This window comes from Xenopus laevis, chromosome 9_10L (genome assembly GCF_017654675.1).
Source record: "Xenopus laevis strain J_2021 chromosome 9_10L, Xenopus_laevis_v10.1, whole genome shotgun sequence".
Lineage (NCBI taxonomy): Eukaryota > Metazoa > Chordata > Amphibia > Anura > Pipidae > Xenopus > Xenopus laevis.
Window position 1 is genome coordinate 114,633,809 of NC_054387.1, and position 27,641 is coordinate 114,661,449.

At 38.9% G+C, this 27,641-nt stretch overlaps 1 protein-coding gene across 4 annotated transcripts; it reads right to left on the reverse strand.

Annotated features, from left to right (window-relative positions):
- Positions 1-1,377: 1,377 nt before the first annotated feature.
- Positions 1,378-23,434, reverse strand: tedc2.L (tubulin epsilon and delta complex 2 L homeolog). Of its 4 annotated transcripts, XM_018236477.2 has the most exons (12): positions 23,343-23,361; positions 23,194-23,267; positions 19,289-19,361; positions 15,119-15,217; positions 13,946-14,001; positions 9,829-10,309; positions 8,894-8,947; positions 7,655-7,733; positions 6,009-6,129; positions 4,509-4,607; positions 2,179-2,369; positions 1,378-1,581 (listed from the first exon to the last, which is right to left on the reverse strand). In XM_018236477.2, exons 3-12 carry the CDS (start codon positions 19,312-19,314, stop codon positions 1,441-1,443), a joined length of 1,347 nt encoding a protein of 448 aa, XP_018091966.1. In that variant the 5' UTR covers positions 19,315-19,361; positions 23,194-23,267; positions 23,343-23,361; the 3' UTR covers positions 1,378-1,440. The 4 variants fall into 4 exon arrangements, with proteins under 4 accessions (XP_018091966.1, XP_018091967.1, XP_018091965.1 ...); XM_018236478.2 differs by lacking the exon at positions 23,194-23,267 and having other exon boundaries at positions 23,343-23,434; XM_018236476.2 differs by lacking the exon at positions 23,343-23,361 and having other exon boundaries at positions 23,116-23,200.
- Positions 23,435-27,641: the final 4,207 nt, after the last annotated feature.

Genomic DNA, 27,641 nt, shown 5'->3' on the forward strand with positions numbered 1-27,641 from the left:
TAAAAACCTGTGACAGCAGGTATGTATGTAAAGGCACCTGAATCCATAAGCAACACAATTATAATACAAGGACAAAGTGCGTCTTCAAGGGCTACAGATAGTGCTAGCAGACAGTGTGGTTTTTTTCCCCATTGGTTTTCATGTATTTCAAATGAAAAATTATCACATACATGTTTTTAATTTACAGCATTATATACATTTTGTTCAGTGTTTCATCAACTTGATTTAAATATAGCGTCTGACACCGATAACAAAAGAGGATTCGATGGCGGAGCTCTCCCCACTCCTTACTCTCTCCCTCGTCCACCGCAGCTATCGCGGTATCTCGGTAACTCTCAACCGAGTACTCCAATACATCCAACCAATTATCCGCTGGCAGCGCAGGTAGACATATCCACGGGAGGCGGTAAGAATAATATCAATATTCGGCTTTATTTAAACATACATTGTGGTATAGCAGCAGTGGGAGTGCGGAAAACTAACGCGTTTCGTGCCCCAAACACTGGGCACTTCCTCAGAGTTCTCTCTGAGGAAGTGCCCAGTGTTTGGGTCACGAAACGCGTTAGTTTCGTTGGATTGATTTAAATATAGATCTATCTATGTTTATATACAGATATATCGATTCATAATCAAACATATTCTAAAGACCAGCTCTTACGAGATTATTTCGTCAAGGAGCAGTTGCGCCAGAAATGAAAATGCTCAAAATTCTTTTCGATATAAAGTTCACTTAGTGAAAATGCGGAATATCATATCATCTAGAAAGTGTGGTTCTCTTAGTTATAAATAGCTGCCCCTGTCGCCAAAGGCCTTTTGGGGGCATGTTATTTTAAAAACTTGCATTACATACAATTAACCCCAGAGAAAAGATGTCTGAACACTACGGAGCCGACATGTTGAAATAAAAACTGGGACTTCTATATTAAGAAACAAAAACTACATCAAAATGACTGGTATAAAGGGTTGCCACCAGGCTGGTATTTTACAGGCCTGGCCGGTATTTTACAGGCCTGGCCGGTATTTTACAGGCCTGGCCGGTATTTTACAGGCCTGGCCGGTATTTTACAGGCCTGGCCGGTATTTTACAGGCCTGGCCGGTATTTTACAGGCCTGGCCGGTATTTTACAGACCTGGCCGGTAAAAACGATGGCTGATCCCAATATCAGTATTAGGGAAAAAAAGATAAATATATAGGAAGGCCGTTTTTTTTTTATTTTTTAGAAAAGGTGGTAACCCTACTGGTTTTAGTTGGCATTATTTTAATTTTTTGGTGTTACTGGTCCTGTCAGTCCATCAGAAGCTTCATTTTTTTTTAAAAAGGGGTATAATGAACCCACAGACCTCAGCATGAAATGAGAAAGATTTGTATATAGGCGGTCAAGGAAATTACACTTTTACTAGTCATCCATGGGCCGAGTGTATACGTGCACCTGATCTTGTTCAGTTGTCTTCACGAACGAGCACAGGGAATCTATCTCCCCCCTCACACAGCTGTGTGTAAATGGCTCTGAAGAGCATCCAGGATTCTGGGGCATCGTGACAGCATGAATCAGCCTCGGAAAGCAGCTCCGCACTCAGCACCTGGGATAGATCACAGCTTTAGATTAATGCCTCATTTACAGAGCCAAGGTGGCACTACGCAATTAAATGTCATTAACATGAACAAAGTGGATACATCTGCACTTGAGGCCTGGAAAAAAATAATATGCCATTAACCAAAAGGAATTAGTAATGAGAAAGCAAATGAGACAGCCTGTTAAAAACGATAAAACAGACACAGAGATAAAGAGAAATAAGTAGATCGGAAACAGCGAGAGTATAAGAGAGGCAACAGAGGGAAAAAATTCTATCTTGCTTTGATAATTCAACATGAGAAGGCTGAGAGTGTGGGAACATATGGGGAAGCCAAAGAGACTGGGGTGTGAGTGGTAGGCGAGCGAGTTACAAGAAATTCAAAGACCTCGAACCAGAGAACGAAAGCACAAAGCAAGGGAGGGCAAGTCACTAGGGAAAGATAAGACGAGAATATGATGAGATAGTGATTAAGTGGATGAAAGAATGGATTACACTTGAACATGAAGAACAAAAGAGACTGCAAGCTAAAGAATATGACTGCAAGAAAGAGTGATAGTACAGCCACAACATGAAATAGCCTAGAGATCAGAGTAATGTATAAACCTTCTGTAAATAGATCTTCTGTTGCAGCTCCAGAATGCGGAGCCTGCACCGGGTCAGTTGGGAAAGCTCTTGAAACTGGTTGTATACAAGAAGAGGAGGAGCCAGACGTACAGAGGCGGGGCAACATCTAGGCTTTAGTGGTATGGTACCAGCATGGCTTCCTTCATCCCACTTTAGATATTGCTCTACATCTGTAAATAAAAAAAGGATAGGATAATTGTTATATTTAAGTAAGAATGGGTAAATTAACATAGGTCATTGTGGTTCACTAACTATGGGGTATTTCTTTTCAGTTTTAGCTTATTTTCTTGCGGCTGTGATGTAAAGGTAGCCATAATAATAATAAAAAAAACACAACACTGAGCCTTAAGACCATTGCTGCAATATCACTTTTATATCTGAATCCCCAGTGATTAATTAAGACTGTACTGTTATAATTTTGCCAGACAGGTAAGTAGAGACAGTTACATGACCACTAGACAACTAAAGGAACCCCCCCCCGAAATACAATAATTTCAAGACAATGCATATTATTTTTGTCTCGAATAATAATAATAATAATAATAATAAGGTATTAACAGTGTACATTTATAAATTATTCTACAGAGAGTCCCATTTACTAACACCAGGCCGGATTTGCCCAAGTGCCGTTACCCAGAGAAACCAATCAGCAATTATCTTTCTGCTTTTCTACTGCAGATACGGTGATTAAAGCAATTCTCTGATTTGTTGCTATGGATTACTGCAAGCATGCCCTGGCAGGGGTCTTAGAAAGCTCTGCTGAGCTGGAGACAAGCAGATGCTTCCCTATGGCCATCAGAACAACATCAGAATCTGGAGAAAGTAGCAATATGCATATTCAATTAATTCTCTGCCACCAGCACAGCATCTGTTCTGCTTAGCCTAAGGGCCCCAAATCCCAGGATCCACAGTCAAAAACAGCTTGAACTTTTTTTCCTGCCAACTGTGCTATGTGAATCACTCATTAGCTAGCAACAAAAGATTCACCTAGACTAACCTACAACCAAAAACATAAAACCTGCAGCTATTTCCAGTAGGTTACTTGACTACAAGCATGATCTGTGGCAGATTAAGGGTTAAAATGGCTTAAAACAATTAAATTGAGGAGCACTCAGAGAAAGTTAACATCCCATAGAGCGGGGGTCCCCAACCTTTATATTTTTACCCGTGAGCAACATTCAGTTGTAAAAAGAGTTTGGGAACAACGCAAGAATGAAAAAGGTTTATGGGTGGTGCAAAATAAGGGCCTACAGGAGACTCTGTTTGGCATTACATCTGGTTTTTATGCAACAAAACTTGCCTCTAAGACAGGAATTGAAAAAGAAGCACCTGCTTTAAGGCAACTGGGAGCAACATCCAAGGGGTTGGCGAGTTAACATGTTGCTCCCGAGCCGCTGCCTGGGGACCCATGCCATAGAGACTACCTGAGGCACAGGGAATAGCTAAAGGCTACCAGAAGATCAGACAGTTCCTTGGAGCTTATAGGAAAAAAAGAAAGTTGCGTTTACCACTAAACCATGTTAAACCATTAGGGGGGCGCAATAAGGGTGTGATCACAAAATTCATACAAAGAACTGCAACCCATTATCAAGGGCATTAATGTCTTCCCCTTTAAAAAGGGATCGCTTATCCATATATTAGAAGAGATTCAAGCTGGTCAACTAAGTCAAAGTAATCCAGTTTCTGGCCAGTCCTACTCTCATTTTAACCAGATTCATTCTACTACTTCGTTATACTTTTTTTTTTTTTTTACACAGGCATTAAGTGTTACTAACAACTTGCTTGATTTCAAGGTTAAAAACTTGTAGCTAATTACTCTTTTTATTGGCCACCACCGGGCATGTAGGGAATGAACAGGAGCAGTGGCCGGCTCCATGTTGTAGCTCCTATCATTCCCCAGATACAGTTAGTGATCCTAGTGATGGCCAATAAAAGGGCACCTATTTGGGAGTATTAACTTTAGAAAGCAATGGTGCAGGTAAAACGTAGTTCCTGTAAAAACGTATAATGAATCAGAAGTAATCGTAGGACTGGCCAGACCAGGGATGACCGACGTAGATGGCCAGCTTCAATTTATTGCAATATAAGGACAAACAAGCCCTGTTTTGGTAACAATGCACAAAATGTCTTCATTTCCTTGATAATGGGTGCAGAGTTCCCTGCAGCTTAACCTAGGCCTACCTGACATAACCCCTCATTTATTACATTTACTGTACTAGCTTCTGATTTGATAATAAAATTACTACTGACAAGTAACTGTTATATCAGAGAACAGACACAAGTAAGGATCCACTGTGTAGGCAACTTACCTTGCTTGAGGAGACGTAGAGCCAAAAGGTCTTGGGCCAACTCCTCTTGCAGAACCTCCAAGCTCATGAGTGCACGGTAGTTTAACCAATGACGAGAACCTGGTGACAAACAGATCAAAAACTTTATTGGTCAGTTTTCTCATACAAAGCACTTAAAGGAGATGTACAGCTTAACTAAAGAAGTAGCTAGAAATGTTGTACATGATGTTTTGGGTTTCTGTACCAGCCCAAGGCAACCACATGCCTTTAGCGGTAAAGATCTGTGTCTCCAAAGATGCCCCAGTAGCTCCCCTTCTTTTCTGCTGATTCACTGAACATGCTCTGTGCTGCTGTCACTTACTGTGCTTTGGGACCGACTCACAATATACAGTACACATAGGGGCAGACTCCCTAAAGTGCAAAGCGACAACGCTAGCGAAAATTCGCCAGTGTGACGTCATTTTGGAACTTCTGTGATTTCCTAATGGCACAGGCGTCACTTCGCTAGCGAAGGAGATAGACGCTAGCGTTGCTTCGTACACGAACGTCAGGCAAATTTTTTCTCTGGCGAAAAACAGTATTGTACACAACAGTATTGTGACAGGGCTGTTCTAGTCTTTCAGGGAAGCGGAGATCTGTAGTTCAACAACAGCTACAGACAGCAGATTGGACCACCCCAGTACAGTATTGTGCAGTTACAGCTCCTTCCCAATGCCATTCTGCCACTGTAGAGAGAAAAAAATTTGCATCAAGGTCAGGAAGACCTGAGCATGGGGCAAAGGGAATAAACATGCCACCGACTTGTCTGCACATGGGTGCTGTATAGCAAGCAGGCCCCAGCAATCAGTGCTCTCAGCTAGCCTACTTTAATTATAGAACACACTTGCAATTTGTTCATGCTAATGACACTGGGGAAGCTAACTGCCCGCAGCTGGAGTATGCCAAGGGGCATACTTCATAAACACTAGGGTGTGGAAATCTTATAACAAACATATTAGATTAGATTGAATATCTGATGATTCTTCTAATAACATAAGCGGTCATGAGTGATTGTGCCTTGGAGTGCTAAAAGCTTGGCAAGCTGCGGCAGAGCTGGGATAGACAGGGTGACTCAGAACCCTTCTGTCTCAGTGACAGCACGGCAGACACCAGACCAGCTAGGTTATATCAGCAATAAAGAGAGGGAGGGAAAGAAGAAAAAGAACGCCCTTTCTAAAGGGACTGACAAAGAAATGAAGAATGGTTAGAGTGACACGCACTGGGAGATATGGAAAGTACACAGCCCAAACACGGAGAAGGGTCAAAGCTAATGTCATACATGGGCTGTTTTTTAATTATTATGAACCCCGCAATTTTTAATTATTATGAACCCCGCATTCTCCTCCTAAGCACCACAAAGGGTCACTGGTCTCCTTTATTAACCTTTGTAATAACGTTTCACAGATTGGAAGTCATATTCATGAATAGTTAAGATTCACTTTAGCTGTAATCCTAATTAGCAGCTTTATTTTTTTCCCTTACCAGCTGCAGGCCATTTTTCAGTGATGTCTATCCTCTGTTGTATGCTGGTGACAGCCATTTTCAGCCGTAGTGTCTCTTCTTCCAACTCAGCGAGACTCTGCCTTGGGGAGCCTGCAACAAACTGAAGCAATTAAGGAGAATGTGCAAATACGAACAGAAAAGGGAGACAGCACAATTTACAGTCACCAGGAAAGAGGTCATAAAAGGAATGGAAAGCCAACGGCCTTTAAGATGTTGCAAAACTACAACGCCAACAGGTAGGAGGGTCCCAGATACAGGTATGGGATCCGTTATCCGGAAAACTGTTAGGGGCAGGGCACACATGCAGATTTGGGGAGATTAGTCGCCCGGCGACAAATATCCTTATCTTCGGGGCAACTAATCTCCCCGAATTTTATATTTTGGATTATTTGGATAAAATTAAATCTATCGGAGATGGCCTTTCCGTATTGTGGAGCTTTCTAGATAAGGGTCGGGGCACACAGGCAGATTCGGGGGATGGCACTCGGAGCTATTCATTTTCCAAAGTCGCCTCATGAGGAGATTAATCTCCCCGAAGAAGAGGAGATTTCTTGCCGAAAAGAAAGCTCCACAATACGGAAAGGCCATCTCCGATAGATTTAATTTTATCCAAATAATCGAAAATATAAAAAAGGATTTCCTTTTTTTTTTTTTAACAAAGCTTTATTTAAATAATGTACTCAGACATGGTAAGCATGCAGGTTGTGATAACAAATACATAGATTACAACTGGTATATCACTTGATGTTAACAGTAGTCATCTATATATTACATTGCCATTCCATGTTTGTATGGTTATTTGTTTTGTAATTTTGCTTTACTAACTTGCTAATAAAGAACTTCTATAAACATAACCTAAACGTGTGCATTGCTTCCTTGTAGTTGTACCAGCTCTACTTATAGTAAGGAGGGATTTCCTTTTTATCTGTAATAATAAAACAAGTTGTACTTGATCCAAACTAAGATATAATTAATCCTTTTACTAAAAGCAAAACCAGCCTATTTGGTTTATTTAATGTTTACATGATTTTCTAGTAGACTTAAGGTATGAAGATCCAAACTAAGGAAAGATATGTTATCTGGAAATCCCCAGGTCCTGAGCATTTTGGATAACAGGTCCCATACCTGTACCAAAAGGTCATCAGAGAGTTAATGCACCACACAAACAAAACATTCATATCCTTAATGGTCTGCAGTTGGGAAAAGGGCTGGTATATAGAACAATAATGCTGGGCTTCAGGGCACGTGTCTGTATTTCAAAGTCTAGATTCATTCTTTTGATCGCAGGCATAGGAGGGTGATTTAGACAAGCTGTTTGTTGACAGTGTTTTGAGATATACTGATCACCAGCTAAAGGTCTACTGGTAGATCCCAATCTACCTTTTGGGCACCCTTGGCTTACAGGAAAGAAGCAGAGCAGGGGGGTCCTACGCAGAGCATGTAATAAACCAGACATTTTTTCCAGACTCAATCACCAGCACTTTTTATGAGCCAAAATAGCCTGAGTGTAAAGAATTATACCTATAATATCACCTATTAGGGGGTTATAAGGGTGGATTTGAAAAAGACTAGCCCAGAAAAATAACTAAGCGGAAGAATCATGCCAGACAGTAGTCAAAGGATACGGTCTCTTGTAACATCTCCATAAGCAATGGCTGTGGTGAAGAAATGATGTTCTGAATCTCGTAGAATTTTTCCCACAATCTGTAGAATATATAAATTAATGTAGTGGTTATAGTGTGCAGTTACCAGGCAACCCTCCCTAAACTTCTGTCTCCATCTTCTTTCTGCTAAGGGAAACAATTCTGCTTTTTGTCATTGGATTTGCTTAAGTCTCTCCCTTCTTTGGCTTTACATGGTGGTACATATAATAAAAGGGAAATTAGTCCTACCGGTTCACCTTCCAGTTTTTTCTCCAATGATAGTAAAACGTGAAGTACAGGGGAAAAGCAATGGAATGGTATACTATGACCACTAGTAACTTTGTATTTCTTCAGCTTTAGCCCTGTCATGGTCAGTAATTACCGTAAAAAGATTTGCAGTTGCAGAGTTTTTCCCATCTGATTTTACTTTTTATCCTTTTCAGTAAAAAGATCACACACTAAGGGGCCGATTCACTAAGCTCGAGTGAAGGATTCGAATGAAAAAAATTTGAATTTCGAAGTATTTTTTGGGTACTTCGACCATCGAATTGGTTAAATTCGTTCGAATTCGAACGAAATCGAACGAATCGAAGTAAAAATCGTTCGACTATTCGACCATTCGATAGTCGAAGTACTTTCCCTTTAAAAAAAAACTTCGACCCCCTACTTCGGCAGCTAAAAGCTACCGAAGTCAATGTTAGCCTATGGGGAAGGTCCCCATAGGTTTGCTAACCTTTTTTTGGTCGAAGGATTTTCCTTCGATCATTGGATTAAAATCCTTCGAATCGTTCGATTCGAAGGATTTAATCGTTCGATCGCAGGATTAGCGCTAAATCCTTCGACTTCGATATTCGAAGTCGAAGGATTTCAATTCGAGGGTCGAATTTCGAAGTATTTTTAACTTCGAAATTCGACCCTTAGTGAATCTGCCCCTAAGTGACAGATCTTATTCCTTTAGCTAATGGAGTTCAAAGTGATTTAAAAACAAAAACAAATGCAACCTCTAAGTAGATCGAGTGCTCCGCGGGAGACTGGGGGCATGCAAATATACTGCCACAAAGCTTTGGTACTCTTGGTATCAGACCAATAAATACTATACATAATATAAATAGGATTAGTTTGAAATGAAATACAAAATATATTTACATGGGTAGGTTTAGCAACAATTACAATTTCAATTCTCCCTACTATATTTAACATTAGTTTTACATATCCACTTACTTATTATTTCTAGTGTACTCCCGCCGATACTCCATTGGCAGCTTCAAAGATGCTCTGTTAAAATATAGATTCCTTATAAGATTTGTGCTATTGGTTGTTTCCTTGAATGTGTTCTCTGCTATAGTATTTGCATTCTTCCCAATTCACTTTGTCCCAAATGTAATTGTACTGTTAAAAGGAGAATTAGCGGCTCATTTAAATGATTTCCTAAGGGAGGAGAAAGACTGGTGCGTTATGAACATTTGCTGTTAATGTTATCAGTTATATTCCCTATTCCTGTGTTTACCTAAAGCCCTGTTCCAATCAGGCACTGGAAATGTGGAAGAGGCATGTGTGCAAGAGAGCAGGTACTGTTAGGCATAAGGCATAGGCACATTTTTGCACGTAAAATGTACATAGAATATACCCTCTGTCTGTCAAAAAGAAAGACACAGTAAACCTCTGTCTACCTATTTTAATAGGCTGGCATTATGTATCTGAATAATGGTGGTCAACCAACTTTCTAACCCTATTCGGTAATGGTATATAGATGTCCAAAACACAAACATGGAGGGTACCAAAAAAAAAAAATTATATATATACTAGGCTGCAACTTGGCCAAATCAGATTAAATCCTCAGAATTTCCAACTTCCAAAGAGAGAGAGAGAGAGAGAGAGAGAGAGAGAGAGAGAGAGAGAGAGAGAGAGAGAATGTGTGTCTCTCTCAAGTTTCATGGAAGAATTATTCACTTAAGTATATATATATATATATATATAAATATATATATATATATATATATATATATATATATATATATATATATATATATATATATATATATATATATATATATATATATATATATATATATATATATATATATATTTTGTGTTCTCTTACTCTTGCATTTATCATGCCCATAAGTACACTGTCAGTATGTACCCTCGAGTCTTACCCTATATGCTTTAGTTTAACATAACACGGCTCTGTGTCCCCTAGGTTCTCTGAGGGAGCAGGTAGAGAAGAATCACCAATAGACGATCCAATCATATTTTTGCCTGTTTTCAATTCTTCTTTAGATTCTGACTTAGTGTTATTGTCGTTTGTTCTTCCAGGCGGAGCTGAACTTGCCAAGAGCACAGATTTGCCATTAGAAGTTGCCCTTCCGGATCCACAAACCCTTTTTTTCTCTGGATTAGTCCTGTATGGAGGATTCAAGCGATAAGCCGCTGACTTTGTGCGTAGATCTACAGTTTTACTAGGTTGCTTGGCAGGCTTCTCTACAATAGTTGGGTGGCTCTGTGTCCTTTGAGCACTTGATGGCATTTTGACCGCACTTGTTTCTGAACTGCTGGTGCCTCGCACCCTCAGGGCTTTCTCTAGAGCTTTATTAAGCAGTTCCACCTCCTGCATCTCCTTCTCTGATGGAGCACTGTCTGAAATAGAAAGACATAATTCCAACACTACTCCTGCTCAGACTGAACAATTACTCCATCATCAAAGATACACCTAACACACATTTTGCCCATTTCGGTAATGCAGGTAAATGAACATTGCTATAAAAGTATCATGAGTCAGTTAGCTTTCAGTGATTGATGATAAACCCATGTGTTCGCCCCAACTGTGATAATTTTGAATAATAAAAATGACATAACTGCACCAGAGCAGATCATTCACAAAAGGAAATTTTGTTGGCCAAATAAGCCATATGCTCAACTACGGTGTTATAAGCCAAATATGGAGTCAGAGAGGACAGCCATATAACCATGGGCACTTCAGTCTACTGCAGACTAACAGTTTATGCACAACTGTATGACAATGACACTTTGTTGGAAAAATGTGGTGACAAACCCCCCAGCCGTTGAATAAATAACTTCCTATTCAGATGATGGGAAGCAAGGCAGCACATCTAAAGCAACCATCGAAGGTCTTGGGTGGCAATGGTTATCCGAACACCCCTAAAGGCCCCCAGAGAAGAGCAGATTTATGCTTCTAACAGATTAGTTTATTGGGCAGTGTATGGGGCCCTTAGACGGGCTTCCCTGATTAATATCTGGCCTGAAGTCAGCCAGATGTCGATCGGGCAAGTTTAAAAATCCTGTTGGATCGATCCTCAATCAGACTGCCTGTATTCTCCTCGTTGTGATTACGATTAGCCCAATATCGCCCACTTTAAGGCGAGCATATCGAGAAGAGATCCGCTTGTTTGGCAACCTCACCAAAGTGTCATAAAAGTATAGTCCCAAGATCCAATTGTGTATACAGCTAGCACTTGTATCATTTTAAGCCCAAAACTTAATATCTAAAAAAATAAATAAATTTAAAAAAAAAAGAAAAAAAAAAAAAGACAGGCAAAAAAAGGCACGACAGGCAAAAAAAAAAATAGGGTATTATTGTTTAAAAAAACAATATTACCCTATATTTTGTTTTTCTGTTAACGTGCCTAGGACACTGGCTCTTTTTTAGATATAACCTCAACAAACGAGCGGATCTCTGTATGTATGGCCAGCTTTAGTGGTAAATTACTGTTGTTTTACAGAGGGTTTTAAGCGGTACCTTAACCAATGCAAGCAATATGAAAGCATCCTCGAAAAAGAACAAATAAAACTGAATTCAATAGGAAGTCTATGCACAAAAAACAATATCATCTTGCATCTCGTTTCCGGTTTAAAGGAAAATAAACAGAATGAAACATCTTATAAACAAATTTGATTTTCCTGTAAGACTTAATTTTAAATACACATTGTAAAAGACCCTAGATGGGCAACAGTTCCTAGTGTTTTCAGTTACGTGATAGGTTTTCATTAAATATACATTGAATAATGTTTCTCAAGGGCATATTAATTAATTTTTAAGCACAATTACACGACAGAGCCACTTCTAAGACGGAGGCCTCTATGTAGAGAGGACAGTGCTGATAGCTCACTCCACTCACAAATACCACATAGAGGAAAAGGACTCATCAGCGGGAAAGGAATTAGCATACATTAACATGTTAATCTAAATATTCATTACTGTAGCAAGCAGGAGAATGGGATCAGTTGTTAAGAGTCCTGATGCGTAGAGCACAATATGTCGATGTTCTGCTGAAAAGGAACGGGTTTCATTAGCATTGTCAGAGAGGCTAGGCGCCCTACTGGCTTGTTTAATAACACAGCTTCCTTAAAGGGAAAATATATTTCATTCATAAGTGGGGCTTATTGAAAATGTTTTTTCTCGTGAATGCACAGTAATTAATGAGATCACAGAATAATCTGCAAACAGAACCAGTTTCCCCTGCCTATTTAAACGGTTATGAGTTCTCCATAGATACTGACAGAGATATAAAAGCATGATATATACTGTATATATATAGAATAAATATCTATCACTCTCAATGGCGCCCAACATTATATACCACTCTATTCCAGGGCCTTACATTAGTGGGTGTTACTGCTCTTTCTTCTGAAACAATCTTGCCTTACTATCCAAACAATGCACAGTACAGCTCGTTCGTCTGACACCATCTTACAAAACAAACAAAAAAATGAAAAATCTACAGGGTGCACTCATAAAAATCATGACAGAATCCCTTTAAAGACTTTTTTCTGGCAGGTATAACACTGTGACAGTAGAGAGCCTGGTTTGGAGCAAATGTATGGCTACTCTCTTACGCAGTAAACATATGGGCATGGATATACGTACTATTCAGCCCCTACATCTATGGCCCTTGAGACCACTATCTCTTTCCCATTCCTTTCTACACCTTATTCCTCTCTCTAAATTGTAAAAATAAAGCTTTTTTAAAAAAAAAATATTTCAGATAAAATATTCTATATATGTCAATTGTGTTGCATCCAAGTGTAATGGTCCTGTTTTTGCAAAGAGCTGAACAGAACATCAATTTGTGATTAAGCTGGTGAAGCATGGTCTGGAATTATAATTTTCCACTAAGAAGGGGATTATTGCCTTAAATTGGTACAGGGGAAAAAAATAAGGAAAGTGTAAATAAACGATTGTGCACGAAGCACACATTAACCATTCAATACCCTCGGCTACAACCCAAGGATAGAAGTATTATGAAAAATGGAGAAAATAAAACCTTTATCTTGAATAAGAATTAAATTACTGAATATCTTTAGTGTACATATGGTGCTGCAATCAGGGCCAGCATTTAGATTCTGTGTGCATTTCCTACTCAATTAAATAACACACCTAATCAAGCTGTAAATCTCTTCAATTCCTGTGCAATTTTTGATGAAAGCATACAGACGAGCTGATTGCATAGAAACTGGAACCCAGTGTGAATAGATACCAGCTGCTACAGACATTTCTGCTAGTTAATTTGAAGCTTAATACCTTGGCAGTCTTTAAAAATTGGCCATTACTGGGCATATATTGATATTCAGGCCCCCATCTGAGGTTAAATTACCATTCTAAACATTATCGACTGATTTTTGCTGACCTTGATGCAGGGGATTACAGTTTAACAAAGGAGGAACACAGGTTGGTCTTCTAATATTATAAAATATAGGTGCTACATTTTGATAGGGTAACCTCTTCACCTATAACAAAGATACAGGAGAATATAGTTGTACCTGTCAGCTATCTATGACAGCACCTGTCATAGCTTCACTCGAAATATCATAATTGACCTTTATATTCAAGAAATATCTAGAAGATTAAATCAATACAGTCCTTAAAGGTCTATGATACATTTGCCTCTAGTCTCTGAGGGTGGTGATAATGTCTGACAAAAAGAAGGCACTATTGTGTTCAGGTAAAACTTCCCCTTTCCTTTCAGCCGAGATGTGAAAAGCACATGAACAAGAAACCTTGCCCTAACTACATACTCCAGAGACCACAAAGAAGAGAGAACTTTTGGCAATAAAGTGGAGCTCAACTGCATATGAAGTGTCACTAGAAAATGTATATAATTTTATAGTGCTAGGGCATCAAAGGGGAGATCTATGATCCAGAAAGGCGACTTTTCCAGTCACATCCAATTCCAAATCCAGACAGAAGATGCCTTAAATCTTTGCTCTTTCTCCAGAAAGAGGAACAGTATAAGGCACTGTGGATTCCCTGCTCACCTCCAGTGACATCCTCCTTCTCATCCTGCTCCAGATTCTCACACTTCTCCTTTTTCCTGTAGAAAAACAGTTATTAGTTCAGCATCATTCATTTCACACAAACGGATCAATATACATCTAAGCCCTGTGATAAAAATAAGTAATTCACCAGATTTTGTCTGGCATGACGAAGACAGTCCTACAAGCAGTTTGTATGTTTTTCCTATGACTGCATGATTAAATAAATATTTCCCTTACACATGCCAAAATCAGAGGCTGGTTGATTGGCTCCTGATGAAACTTGACGTGTGTGTGAGAAAGCGCAGCATAAATGTGTTAAGTCTGTATAAAGTGCAATATGTATTGTAAAGCTCTGCATGGTGCTATATAAAGAGTCACCATACTGCTTGCTCTGAAGCCACATGATACCATCAAAAACTAACAGTGGCCTCTAGTGGCTAAATTGGATAATTTCAGAATGAATACTTTATTTTACCAGGAATCACCTCTCTCTCATATGTAAGAGAGTCCCTTAAAAGCTTACTTCTAACATATATTTTTTGTGCCTCACTATGTGAGAGGGGACACAGTTATAAAACAGTGAAAGAAACAGAAGCAAGTTTTGCTAAAGTCCTGTTTACTCAAGCTGACAACGCACTAGGTATATCCCTTTCAGCTTTTTTGAGGGTGATGCAAGTAAGGCAAAGATTCATGCTACTCTTGGTACTTCCTATCATCAGTGCATCTTCAGTTAGCTGTACACAGGCCAATATAAAGCTGACAATTTGGCCCCTCCAAACCAAGTTTGCAGTTTATTAGACCGTGTATGGGATCCTCCTGTCTGTCCCGACTGTATAGGATTTCTGGTCGAAAAATCTGCCACAATATCTGTTAGGCAGGTATGAAAATCTATTCAGGAGATGAATGCATAATTATGCAGATGCAACTCTTGTCTGAAGGGATTTTCAAACCTTCCCGATAGATAAGTGACTGATTTTAAGACAGGAATCGGGCTGCCTTGGCTTGCACTATGATCTGATAAACCTCACCAAACGACCAGATATTAACATGTAGGGCTAAGCTTTAGTCCTAATAATTGCTGAAAATAACATCTTATTTAGATAGTGTTAACAGTCATACTCTAGCAATTCAGGAGTAGAACACATTTTACATCTGTGGTGCCAGGCTACATACCAAGGACCCAAAAGAACTCTGCATTCCCGGAGTTGCTGCTCTAAGTGCTTTTCCTCTTCCTTACAGCTTAGAAGTGCCTGGTTCAGCAAGGACAGTAGCCTGGAAAAAGGAGAGAGAACAAGTACAAGAGAAATATAATGAGCCATATTAATTCAACCAACCACCCTTGGAACATTTTGTTCGTTGTACCTGCACAAAATCATCTCCAAGGAACGTTAATCATAATATCCTGAGCATATATTTTTTTTCATGATGCAGATAATAAAATCAGAAGTAATCACTGGAGCCAGGAAAGTACAAATTAGTGATATTTTCTGTTTTTCATTATCAGAAAATTATCCTAATCACTACAAGCAATTAATTATGTATATTAATCTCTTGAGCTGTGTCCTCTTTTACTTGTTCCCTCTTCACTTTCTGTACTTACTGATCTGTCAGTAAATCAAACCATGGATATAAGAGTTTGATAGTTATGGCCCCATATAAATATAAGGGGAATGTGTATGGCCTATTCTAAAATTTAAAATGATATTAGCACCGATTTGAGGATCCTGTTATGGGCTTGTGTGCATTATATAACCTATATCTGTGGGTATGGCTTCCGGTCTATGTGCCCTACCACTCTTACATTCACAGGCCATATAAGATTTCATACAAACCCATATTGGTAAAACTGTTCACAGAAGGAAGAAGCCAAAAAAAAAAAAAAAAACAGACATCAGGCACTCACCCAAACAGAAGTGTTGGAAGTATGTTATCTTCTATAGGAAATAATTTACATTTGTACCTTGCCCTTTTCTTTAAATATCTTGTCTTTCCAGTTATCTGGAAATCCATTATCCAGAAAACACTGAATTATGCAAAGGTTGTCTCCCATAGATTCCATTTTATTCAAATAATCAATTTTTAAAAAGGATTTCCTTTTTCTCTGTAATAATAAAACAGTCCTTTGTACTTGATCCAAACTAAGATATAATCCTTATTGGAACAAAAATCAGCCTAGTGGGTGTATAAGTCCCGCATTCTGGATAACGGGTCCCATACGTGTATCAGGTTCTCCTGGTCAAATGCTGCTTTTGGTTTTCGCTAAACTGTCTTTTGATCCTGTGGCCAAATAAACTACTTTTGACATCTGTCTAGGCCAGAAGTTCTGGTCTTTACCTAGATGTTCATAGGAAAACATTAGTCTTGCCCTGCTGTTCTTTCTAGACAGCAAAGGTTTCTCCCATGCAGATCTAATTTGTGCAGCCTCTTTCTAATGCAGTGAGGTGTTCTGCCAAATATAGAGACTCCAGTAGTCTGCCCAAAAATAGGGATACAGCATGTATCATTAGGGATTAGAGGAGGTGATATAGATAAAGTGCTTCTAAAAAAGGAATTAAGATGGAATTACGAACTAAATACATCATGGCCAAATGGATTAAATGAGGACTGTAAATTTGGAGTTTTTTTTGTAGTAACTGATTTTTTTTTGGGATACTGATCTATTGCATCAACCTCTCGCTTTTTGCAAATTTGATTTGAGTCTGCATATGTAAATGTAATTTCTAGCGTATGTAATGTGATAAAAAATGATAGCATAAGTGTGACTTTAGTTTATAAAATGTGGTTACATAGTTGCCGCAATTGAAATAATTTGCCACTGACATCATGTGTTACTATAGCAATGAATATGTAATTCACTGAGCACAGAGATTAAAGAGGCGAATAGGAAATGAAATCATCATGCCCTGATGAAGCCGCAAAAGGTGAACCGCTTGGAGGCATGGTGGTAGAAAGGTTGCATACACCCCCCAAAATATCAGCACGTTATGGTGATCTTCCCTTTCCAGCAATTTGGTATTGAGCAGGCGGATAATTGAAAGAAAGGGAAATTTAGACAAGCACTGAGCGTCGAGAGGCGGTTAAGTATACAGCAATACTCGTGGTGAGTTAAATTGTCCGCACAACTGTTGAACCGGATTGCTACTTTTCAGATATGTTTAGTGCCGATTGGTTTTCCGGTCACTGGCAACATTGTGACACTACACGGTTATATCTTCCATACTCAATGAATAAAAGTGCCATCTTTATTGCTCATTAATACAAAGCCGCTTGAAGTGGGAGAAGTTTTTCGGCAAACATAGATGCTTTTGCAAAGAATGCCATCCACTGCTTGTCTTTCGCTTTCATTCGGAACCATTAAGAGTCTAAATTACTTTGGTTCCAATTGGAACTATTGCTGGGAAAAAAAGCAAGAGTTTAGATACTTCAAAAACATGATTTGAACAGAAAGATATTCTGGATTAAAATTATGAACTGTGCAGTCACATGGACTTTTTTTTTTTTTTTTAACATACATGAAATTTAACGGATAACATTTTATCCATTATGCAACAATATTTATAGCAGTTGTATATAGCAGCATTAATTTGCATAATTTGTGAGCTATAAATAATGGTGTAAAAAATAGGGATGCACCGAATCCAGGATTCAGTCTTTTTCAGCAGGATTCAGCCGATCCGAATCCTAATTTGCATATGCAAATTAGGGCCAGAGAGGTAAATCACATGACTTTTTGTCACAAAACAATGAAGTAAAAATGTTTTCCCTATCCCACCCCTAATTTGCAAATGCAAATTAGGATTCGGATTGGTTTTCGGACAAATCTTTCGTAACGGATTCGGGGGTTCGGCCAAATCCAAAATAGTGGGTCCAGTGCATCCGTAATAAAAAATACATGAATTCATAAAAAGTGATGTCATTTTATTGTGAGATCCCAAATGAATTTAATATGGTTGAATAAATAAATTTATAAAAATTCATTGAATAAATCTGCGATTAATGAGACCTTTTTTTTTTTTTTTTTTACACATGTGTTGTCAATACTGTCAGATAGCCAATCAGAACCCTTATTTGGCACCCAGGGGCTTTTGTCATGCTTGTGTTGATTCCCAAAACTTTTTTTAGATTTGAATGTGGCTCAAAAGTTGCTCTCTTCTAATGATACACTCATGCGCTTTGACATCAGTAGAGGCTAGTTAACTGTAGGTCATGTGATGAAATTCTGGGGTTCCCATAGACTTCTTTCAGCATCTTGCATTCTGATCTCAGGCTGAACTTGCTGGGATCCAAAGTACCCCAATATTTTATTGGTGCGGAGTACAAAAATCAAACGCCCCCTTCGTCAGTGATAGTACACAAAGGGAGGGTGAGACCTCTGAAACGTTTGATTTTTGTACTTTTTGCACCAATAAAATATTGGAGGTACTTTGGGCACATCGAATTTGATGAGTGCATCTTCTTTTTTCTCCATTTCGGGTTAATTCTCAAGATGAGTCAAGTGAACTGAAGGTAGCACCGACAAATAAGTGTTTAAACTTACAACAAACTGTGAGTGTATTGAATCCTTATTGCAAGAACTTGCTGGAATGGCCAGGCCTGTCCAAGTTGGCAGTTGTCTGCAATCTTCTCCACTTGTAGATGATCTTCTCGTGAGTGGAATAATATCCCAATTTCCTTCTTTTGCCAACAATCTTGTAATATTTAGCCCCTTATCTGGTGAACCGGATTCTAATGTTAGGTATCTGATTTAGTGAACAACGTAGGGGTGTCGTTTTTCCACATGCAAAATTTACTTTTACTTAACGCACTACAAAATGTAAATGGCACATGATTTTTGTTATATCACCTTAACAAATATCTGTATATCGAATAGATTTATTCATTATACATTTATAATACACAAAAGCCATGAATATCTTGCAAATTATATCCTTATAAACGGTGAGTTCTGATGTTATTTCTTACACATGACTCACTGAAACTTGTGTATTATAATAAAGTACCCCAAGTTGCAAAATATGAGGATATTAGAAGTTACCTCTGAGTTCCATGACCTGAATAAAAACACTTGGCCTTCAGCCTCGTGTTTTTATATGGTCATGAACTCCTCCCTTATAATATCCTTATATTTTACAAGAGGGGGTACATTATTCACTATATATTTCACATGACCTTTTAAAAGTTACAGCCCCAAGCTGTGTGACCTCTTTCTCATAGCATATGCAATTTTCCATCAAAGGAAGAAATCTTTGCAAGTCAATTGACAACAAAAATAAAATGGGTATTAAAAAGAAATTGTCAGGCAAAGTTTGTATGCCTTAGAGAAGTTGTAAGCTTAAACTGTACCTTTGAGAGCATGACGTAGACAACATAATGCAATGTCACCAACTGCAGGACATCAGATTTTGGAATAAATAACCTAGTAGAAAGATAAAAAAGAAAGAAAAGAAATTATGCTGAATATTTTAAGATTCCAACACAGCCCAACGGCACTGTCTAGATTATAAAACAGATGAAATCCTAAAGGGCGTATGTTCTCATCAGAACAGGTAATAAAGGCTGAAGATGGCCAGAAGCAACTGTTGCAAAATTGGAGGTAATGCTGTTCAATAAGTAAGAACAGATGAATTTACGCAGTTATCTTAGTTTTGTGTAAATCCTCTGCTTAAAAAAAACTCAGAATGGCCTTATGTGCAAGACAACCCCAACCTAAACAAACTGCCTAATAAAAGAAAACATAATTCTATGCAATTTTTCAAAATACATTTGTTTCAAATGTTCAGTGCTTTTAAAGTTATTTGTAAAAAAAAAAATTGCTATTGAAAGCTTTTTAAACAATGTTGCAAAAGTCGGAGTTCCCCAGCAAAGACAGGTCTGTTAAAGGAGAACTAAATCCTAACTAAAGAAGTAGCTAGAAATGTTGTACATTATGTTTTGTGCTTCTGTACCAGCCCAAGGCAGCACAGCCGTTTAGCAGTAAAGATCTGTGTCTCCAAAGATGCCCCAGTAGCTCCCCATCTTCTTTTCTGCTGATTCACTGCACATGCTCTGTGCTGCTGTCACTTACTGAGCTTAGGAACCACTCACAATATACAGTACACATAGAATAGAAATGTCACAATATAAGGCTGATTAGTAATAAATACAGATAATTACTACATGGCAGCACAGAAACCAGTGCAACTAGCATCAGAATTTAATAATCAGCCCTGTAACATCAGCTTATATTACAGGCCAACCTCATTTTCTGATGGATAATTAGTGACGACCCCTAAGCTTAGCTTCTCAATAGCTGCTCAGAGCCCACTGAGCATGTGAGTGTCACAGACATTTTCCAAAATGGTGACCCCCTGTGACAAGTTTTAAGTCCTGGATCATTGCTGAAGGCACATCATTGAGAAGCTGAGACTTTAGGCTGGTGCAATACATTCAGTATATAAAATATGTCATTTTTAGCCATATTCATTTTTAGGGTTTAGTTCTCCTTTAATCAGCTGCTTTGTCTTACATTGTATCAACAGTCTGACCCACCGGGGCAGAGAATAGAAAGGGCCATACACTCTCTTTCAATAGCAATACATATACAAATAACGTTAAAAAAAACATAGAACAAATGTATATTGCAAAGTTCTTGGAATAAGGTATTCTTTTAATAGGCAAAAAAATATATTTTGAGTTGACATTCCCTTTAACCACTGTGGTGAATGAAGTTCAGGATCAGTGTGAGATTAATTTGAACAATATTCTTTTGGGAGGCATAATAGACCACCTGCTCTCTGTACAGGTATAGGACCTGTTATCCAGAATGCTCAGGACCTGGGGTTTTCCCGAATAACAAATCTTTCCATAATTTGGATCTTCATACCTTAAGTCTACTAGAAAATCATCTAAATGTTAAATAAATCCAATGATTTTTTTTTTGTGGTCCTCCAAAATAAAATGCATAATGCATTGCCCTGATTCTACTGGATTTAGCACCATTTTTCTGGTACCCTGAAAACCATAAACAGGGGGTTCTGCTGTGTTTGTAGTCATCTACAAGGAGCAGCTACTTCTCACAAATAACGTAGAGTGCTACTATGCGCATCAGTTGTACTGCTAAGGTTTTTTTGGGTGGTAGGGGTAAAAGCGTGTTAGCAACACAAACCCCAAAAAAATGATTTGGACATCCCAGCAACTCTCAGTACAACAAGTTGATGTACAGCGTATCCATAAAATCTTTCATTTGTCTAAAAATAATGTCCAGTTTAACAAGATTTCCCATGCACAAATAAATCTGCCCTATTAATCATCCTGCAATAGTCTATAGTAATAGTAAGCATAACAATGACAGTTTGTTTTTTTTACCCTAACTGCCAAAAGTTTAAAGGGGATATTCACCTTTAACTTAACTTTTAGTATGACGTAAAGAGTAAGACAATTTTTGATTGGTTTTCAGTTTTTGAGTTATTTATTCATCTGCTCTCCAATTTGCAGTTTCAGCAATCTGGTTGCTGGGGTCTTAATTACCCTAGCAACAATGCACTGATCTAAATAGGAGACTTGATTATGAATAGGAGAGGCCCGGAATAGAAAGAAGAATAATAAAAAAAGTAGCAACAAACTTGTAGCCATACAGAGCATTTTTTTTTTTTTTTAAGATGGGGTCAATGTCCCCCATTTGAAAGCTGGAAAAAGCAAGGCAAAAAAACTATAAAATATAAATAATGAAGACCAATGGCAAAGTTGCAAGGAATCAGACATTCTATAACATACTTAAAGTTACCTTAAAAGTGAACCACCCCTTTAAGGGCCATTTCCACAGAAGGGAGGTAACACAAGGGGGGGGGGTGATAATGTCTTTGCGCCACAGAAAAAAAATCCTATTTAGGCAATTTTCCATTTGTATTGAACGATCACCATGGTTGTTAGCCAAAAAGTCACTAAGTATAATTAAAGATTATATTGTGTTGCCTTGAAGGGTGTAATAAAGGGCAAATACGGCTGAACAAAATGGTATTTTTCTTGGGCTGAGGCACATAGCAGCACAGGTATGGGACCGGTTTTCTACAATGCTTGGGACTTGGGTTTTCTGTAATTTTGGATCACCATACATTAATTCTACTAAAAATTTCAAGTATCAATTAAACTCAATAGGCTGGCTTTGCTTCCAATAAGGATTAATTATATGTTATTTTGGATCAAGTACAATAAAGACAAAATCCAACCCGCACCCGACCCTAACCCGTGCCAAACTTCCGGGTTCCTTTTATAGACCTGCCACATCAAAAAAGGGGCAGGGCAAGCAGGCGCGTGTCTATAAAAAAAGGAAGCTGGAAGCCACCACCCACAAATAGGGGTGCGAAGTTGGCCCGAACCTGCAGGTATTGGGCCAGCCCGAACATCACTACGAGCTATTGTTGGTCCGTTATGCCGAGAACTGGTTATCCAGAAAGCTACGAATAACAGAAAGGCTTTCTCCCATAGACTCTATTTTATCCAAAATGATTTTTTTTTTCTCTGTAATAATAAAACAGTAGCTTGAAATTGATCCCAACTAAGATATAATTAATCCTTATTGGAAGCAAAACCAGCCGCTTGGGTTTATTTATTTAATGTTTACATGGTTTTCTAGTAGATCTAAGGTACTGTATGAAGATCCAAATTACAGAAAGATCCCTTATCCGGAAAACCCCAGGTCCAGAGAATTCTAGATAACAAGTCCCATACCTGTATTATTACAGAGAAAAAAAAACCCCAACATGATTTACAATAATTAGAATTACTCGATTAAAATGGAGTCTATGGGAGACGGCCTTCCCATGATTCAAAGCTTTGTGTATAATGGATATAGAATAAAACATGCAGAGAGCAAGGGATCTTGCCTGGAGGTTGCAAGTTACGGTCCCTGGACTTTTAAAGGCACAGGAGGATAAATGCCTTCCAGTTGTTGATGAACTACAACTCCCTCAATGCACCAGCCAGAAAGTTGTAGTGTTGCCACAGAAATAATGGGCATGTGTATGCTATAGAGTAATACCTGTCACTTGTATAAATATACCCACTATCTATTCTAGCCGTGCTGAAAATACAGTAAAAAAATAAAATGACACCGCACAACCCACCCTAATAACAAATATTCTTCTTTTAACTTTATTTTTTTAACTAATAAAGCGGCTTTTGGTGGAAAATACCTCGTTACTCCCAAGTCTGGAACTTTGCCACAGGTAGTTGAGCGCTGCCGGCACCACAAAACACTTATTGCCACTTACCTATACATTGGTGCTGACTTCTCTTCCGGGTTTCCCATGATGCCCCGCGATCCCTCCACAGTTCGCGGCTCTGGCTGCAAAGTAGTGGGACAGTCACGTGACTGTGATGGCGCGTTTATTTTGAATAGAGTTAAAGGAGGGGTACTCACCGCTGTACTGTACACTAACAGCCAGTATCAAACACAAGCGCTCCCAAGGAGGGGTAGAGGGCGGGATTTAATTAAAGACTGCTGTTTATAAGAGTAGCGAGCTCAGGCTGCTGCTGTTACGTATAATACCTGAGGCAAAAGCCTGGAGCCCTGAGGGAATTGCACAGTGAGGAGTGGAGGGAAGGTGGAGCTATTGGGGCGGTGGGAAACTACAAGTGTGAGGTGGGGAAGAGAAAGGTTCACCTTTAAAGGGATACTGTCATGGGAAAACGTGTTTTTTTTTGTCTTCAAAATGCATCAGTTAATAGTGCTGCTCCAGCAGAATTCTGAGCTGAAATCCATTTTTCAAAAGAACAAACAGATTTTTTTATATTCAATTTTGGAATCTGACATGGGTCTAGACATATTGTCCGTTTCCCAGCTGCCCCCAGTCATGTGACTTGTGTTCTGATAAACTTCAGTCACTCTTTACTGCTGTAGAAACACACTTAGGAGAGCACTCGCCCAACAAACGAGTCAGGAACCAACCAGAGCAGGCTGTGCTGGCAACGTGGACACGCCTCCGGATAATTGTATCTATAAGGGCTTTAATCCACGGAGCACTAGACCAGGTCGGAGCTTAAAATGTTTCAATTTATTGAAGCTCAAGTAACATCAATGATAATACACCAACAGTGCATCAAACAAAGCCCACGCTTTACATGTTTCGTGGCCTCAACGCCACTTGCTCAGAAGCAACTTGCTGTACTGCAAGTTGGAGTGATATTACCCCCCCAGCAGCCTAACAACAGAACAATGGGAAGGTAACCAGATAACAGCTCCCTAACACAAGATAACAGCTGCCTGGTAGATCTAAAAACAACACTCAAAAGTAAAAGCCAAGTCCCACTGAGACTGATTCAGTTACATTAAGTGGAGAGAGAACAGCCTGCCTGAAAGTAGTTCCATCCTAAAGTGCAGGCACAAGTCACATGACTGGGGCAGCTGGGAAACTGACAATATGTCTAGCCCCATGTCAGATTTCAAAATTGAATATAAAAAAATCTGTTTGCTCTTTTGAGAATTAGATTTCAGTGCAGAAGTCTGCTGGAGCAGCACTATTAACTGATGCATTTTGAAAAAGCATGTTTTCCCATGACAGTATCCCTTTAAGTTAACTTTTAGTATGTTATAGAATGGCCAATTCTAAGCAATTTTCAATTGGTCTTCATTATGTATTTTATATAGTTTTGGCGTTATTCGCCTTCTTCTGACTCTTTCCAACTTTCAAGGGGGGGTCACTGACCCCATCTAAAAACAAATGCTCTGTAAGGCTACACATTTATTGTTACTGCTACTTTTTATTACTCATAATAATATTCAGGCCTCTCCTATCATATTCCAGTCTCTTATTTAAATCAATGCATACAGGGTCAGACTGGGGGTCTGGGGCCCACCGGGTCTCTACAGACCCCCTTGTCCCCCTACTGCGACGCCCACCGGGGCCCCTTGCAAATGGAGCCGTGCGGCGCCGCAAATTGTTTTTATTGTAGGTCCAGCAGATCGAGAGAGGGGGCCTGGGCCAGCGGGGGCCCATCAGGTTTAAAGGCACAGGAGGAGAAATGCATTCCAGTTGTTGTTGAACTACAACTCCCTCAATGCACCAGCCAGAAAGTTGTCGTGTTGCCACAGAAATAATGGCCATGTGTATGCTATAGAATAATACCTGTCACTTGTATAAATATACCCACTATCTAGCCTGGTGTTTTTCCTGGTGTCCTGCCCAGTCGGACCCTGAATGTATGGTTGCTAGGGTAATTTGGACCCTAGCTACAAGCTGCTGAATAAAAAGCGAAATAATAAATCCACAAATAAAAAATGAAAACCAATTGCAAATTGTCTCAGAATATCACTGTCTACATCATACAAAATGTTGCATATATTAACCGACGGCTGTCTGCCCTTTTTTTATTTGCTTTAACCACATGCGTGTTGAAAGATCGTTTAAAGGAAAACAATGTAGGTCTCTATAAAAAATATAGTGCAAAAAACAGTCCATGTGTAAAACCCTGCTTCATGTAGAAACCATTTTCATAATATCCTTTTTTAGTAGTATGTGCCATTAGGTAATCCTAAATAGAAAAATGCCATTTAAAAAAATAAGGGCTGCCCCCTGGGATCCTAGGATTCACAGTGCACACAAACATACATGTAAGGCCACTTGAGCCAATTGAAAGACTGAGTTCTGTCTTTTGCTTCCCACACTTCTTTCTGTTACAGTTAGAGCTGCAGAGTTTCTGGTCAGGTGATCTCTGAGACTAAAAAAGAGTTATTACAATGCACAGGTTTTTATTTCATCATATAATATCAATATACATTAATTACTAGGGATGCACCGAATCCACTTTTTTGGATTCGGCCGAACCCCCGAATCCTTCACAAAGGATTCGGCCGAATACCGAACCGAATCCTAACCCTAATTTGCATATGCAAATTAGGGGTGGGAAGGGGAAAACATTTTTTACTTCCTTGTTTTCTGACAAAAAGTCACGCAATTTCCCTCCCTGCCCCTAATTTGCATATGCAAATTAGGATTCGGATTCGGTTCGGCCGGGCAGAAGGATTCGGCCGAATCCGAATCCTGCTGAAAAAGGCCGAATCCTGGCCAAATCCCGAACCGAATCCTGGATTCGGTGCATCCCTATTAATTACTAATGTAGCAGGTTCTGAATTTTATATTATATATTGTGAGTCGGTCCCTAAGCAAACCAGGTCATGTACTGTGAATAAGCAGAAAAGAAGATAGGGGTTACTGGTAGTTTTTTGTAGGCACACATCTTCACTGTTAGATCTTTGTGGCGGCCAAGGGTCGGTACAGAAGCCCAAAACGCAAGGTGTAGCATACTAAGCCTAATTCTTTGTTGAGCTTTAGTTCCCCTTTAAAGACACATTTGCAGAAGCACCTGTGATTGCTACAAAAATGTCCTTTCTCATAAGAACAGTCATTTTCTTCTACGCAGCGGCTCTTTTAGATTGTAATTTCCTTTCAAACAACTGGGCAATATCTCCCTGTGATATTATTGTCCCCAGCCTGCAATCACTTGGTAGAACGTTTTTTTTTGCTAATGCTTTTTCTCTTAGTCATTCACCAAGCGAACAATTCCCAATCCATGGGTAGAGTGTTGCCTATATAGAAGTACAGCTGAGAATCAATGGGTTTACATCTGAGAACTGATTGAAATCACGGCTTTACAGCTGCCAATCAATAAATAACCGCTCTAATGCGCATACTTGGGTACTTGGAAATCAATAGCTTTACAGCTTAGAATCGACTCCGCCATCGGTAGAATAATGACGGTATTATCACCTGAAGTTTTGTGTTTGACGAGAAAAAATTAATTTTCATTCAAAATGAACTGCCAGTTATTTTAAAACTAACATTCAATGTCCCTTTTCCAAAAAAAAAGCAGCCAGAGCCTGCATAGAATTCTTCTCCACTTTGAGTGGGGTGTTGCGACTTTCCAAAGTCCTCCCTGCAAAATTAATCTCATGACCCCTACTCCCGTCCCAACAATGGAGATACATGCAGCTGGAGCTAGGAGTACATCATACTTTAATAAAGGATTTAAAGCAAATTAGGGTGCAAGCCATAGAAATTGGGAGACTGGGATGTTACTGATGTTAACCAGGAAGGGGGTGACTCCCAAAGAATTTAGGTGAGTTGACATGTATGTTTCCTACTTTAAAGTGTCATCAATATACTTAGGGGCAGATTTATTAATAGTAAACACAGATTTGAATTTTTCGAGTTTAAAAATTCCCACATTTGAATTTTAATCCCCCTATTCGAATTTAAAATGTTGAGATTTATCACACCTCGACCATGGAAACAGTCCTATTTTGAATATTCGCCACCTAAAAACTGCTGAGTTCATGTACAAGTCAATGGTAGACGTCCGTTGAGCCATTTGGAGATGTTAATAGCCTTCCTGACATTCAAGGGTTTTTTGGGAGAAAAACTCGATTTGAACGAACCGAATAAGATTCAAATTTTTGGGTCGGAACTATTCGACTGAATATTAGACATTCAAATTGTTTCTTGAATAACCTCCCAGTCGAATTGTGAGTATATTTGAATTAAAAAAAATTCACATGAATTCGAAATTCGGCTTTTGATAAATAGGCCTTCCCATGTTATTCTGGGGTGGGCATGCATTTCTGTGTTCTACTTTCTAGAAGGAATATACTAAAGGTTTTGTGTTTTTTTTCATAGGTGAACTAAATGGAAACCCCACAAACGAAGGACTATAATAAGGTTTT

Excerpts from the sequence above, each read along its gene's own strand:
- tedc2.L (XM_018236478.2), bottom strand. The coding sequence starts at position 19,314 with ATGTTGTCTACGTCATGCTCTCAAAG. Across the intron at positions 15,218-19,288 it reads TCTACGTCATGCTCTCAAAG|GCTACTGTCCTTGCTGAACC; the intron begins GTACAGTTTAAG and ends TCCTTTTTCCAG. Across the intron at positions 1,582-2,178 it reads AGAAGATCTATTTACAGAAG|GTGCTGAGTGCGGAGCTGCT; the intron begins GTTTATACATTA and ends GATCTATCCCAG.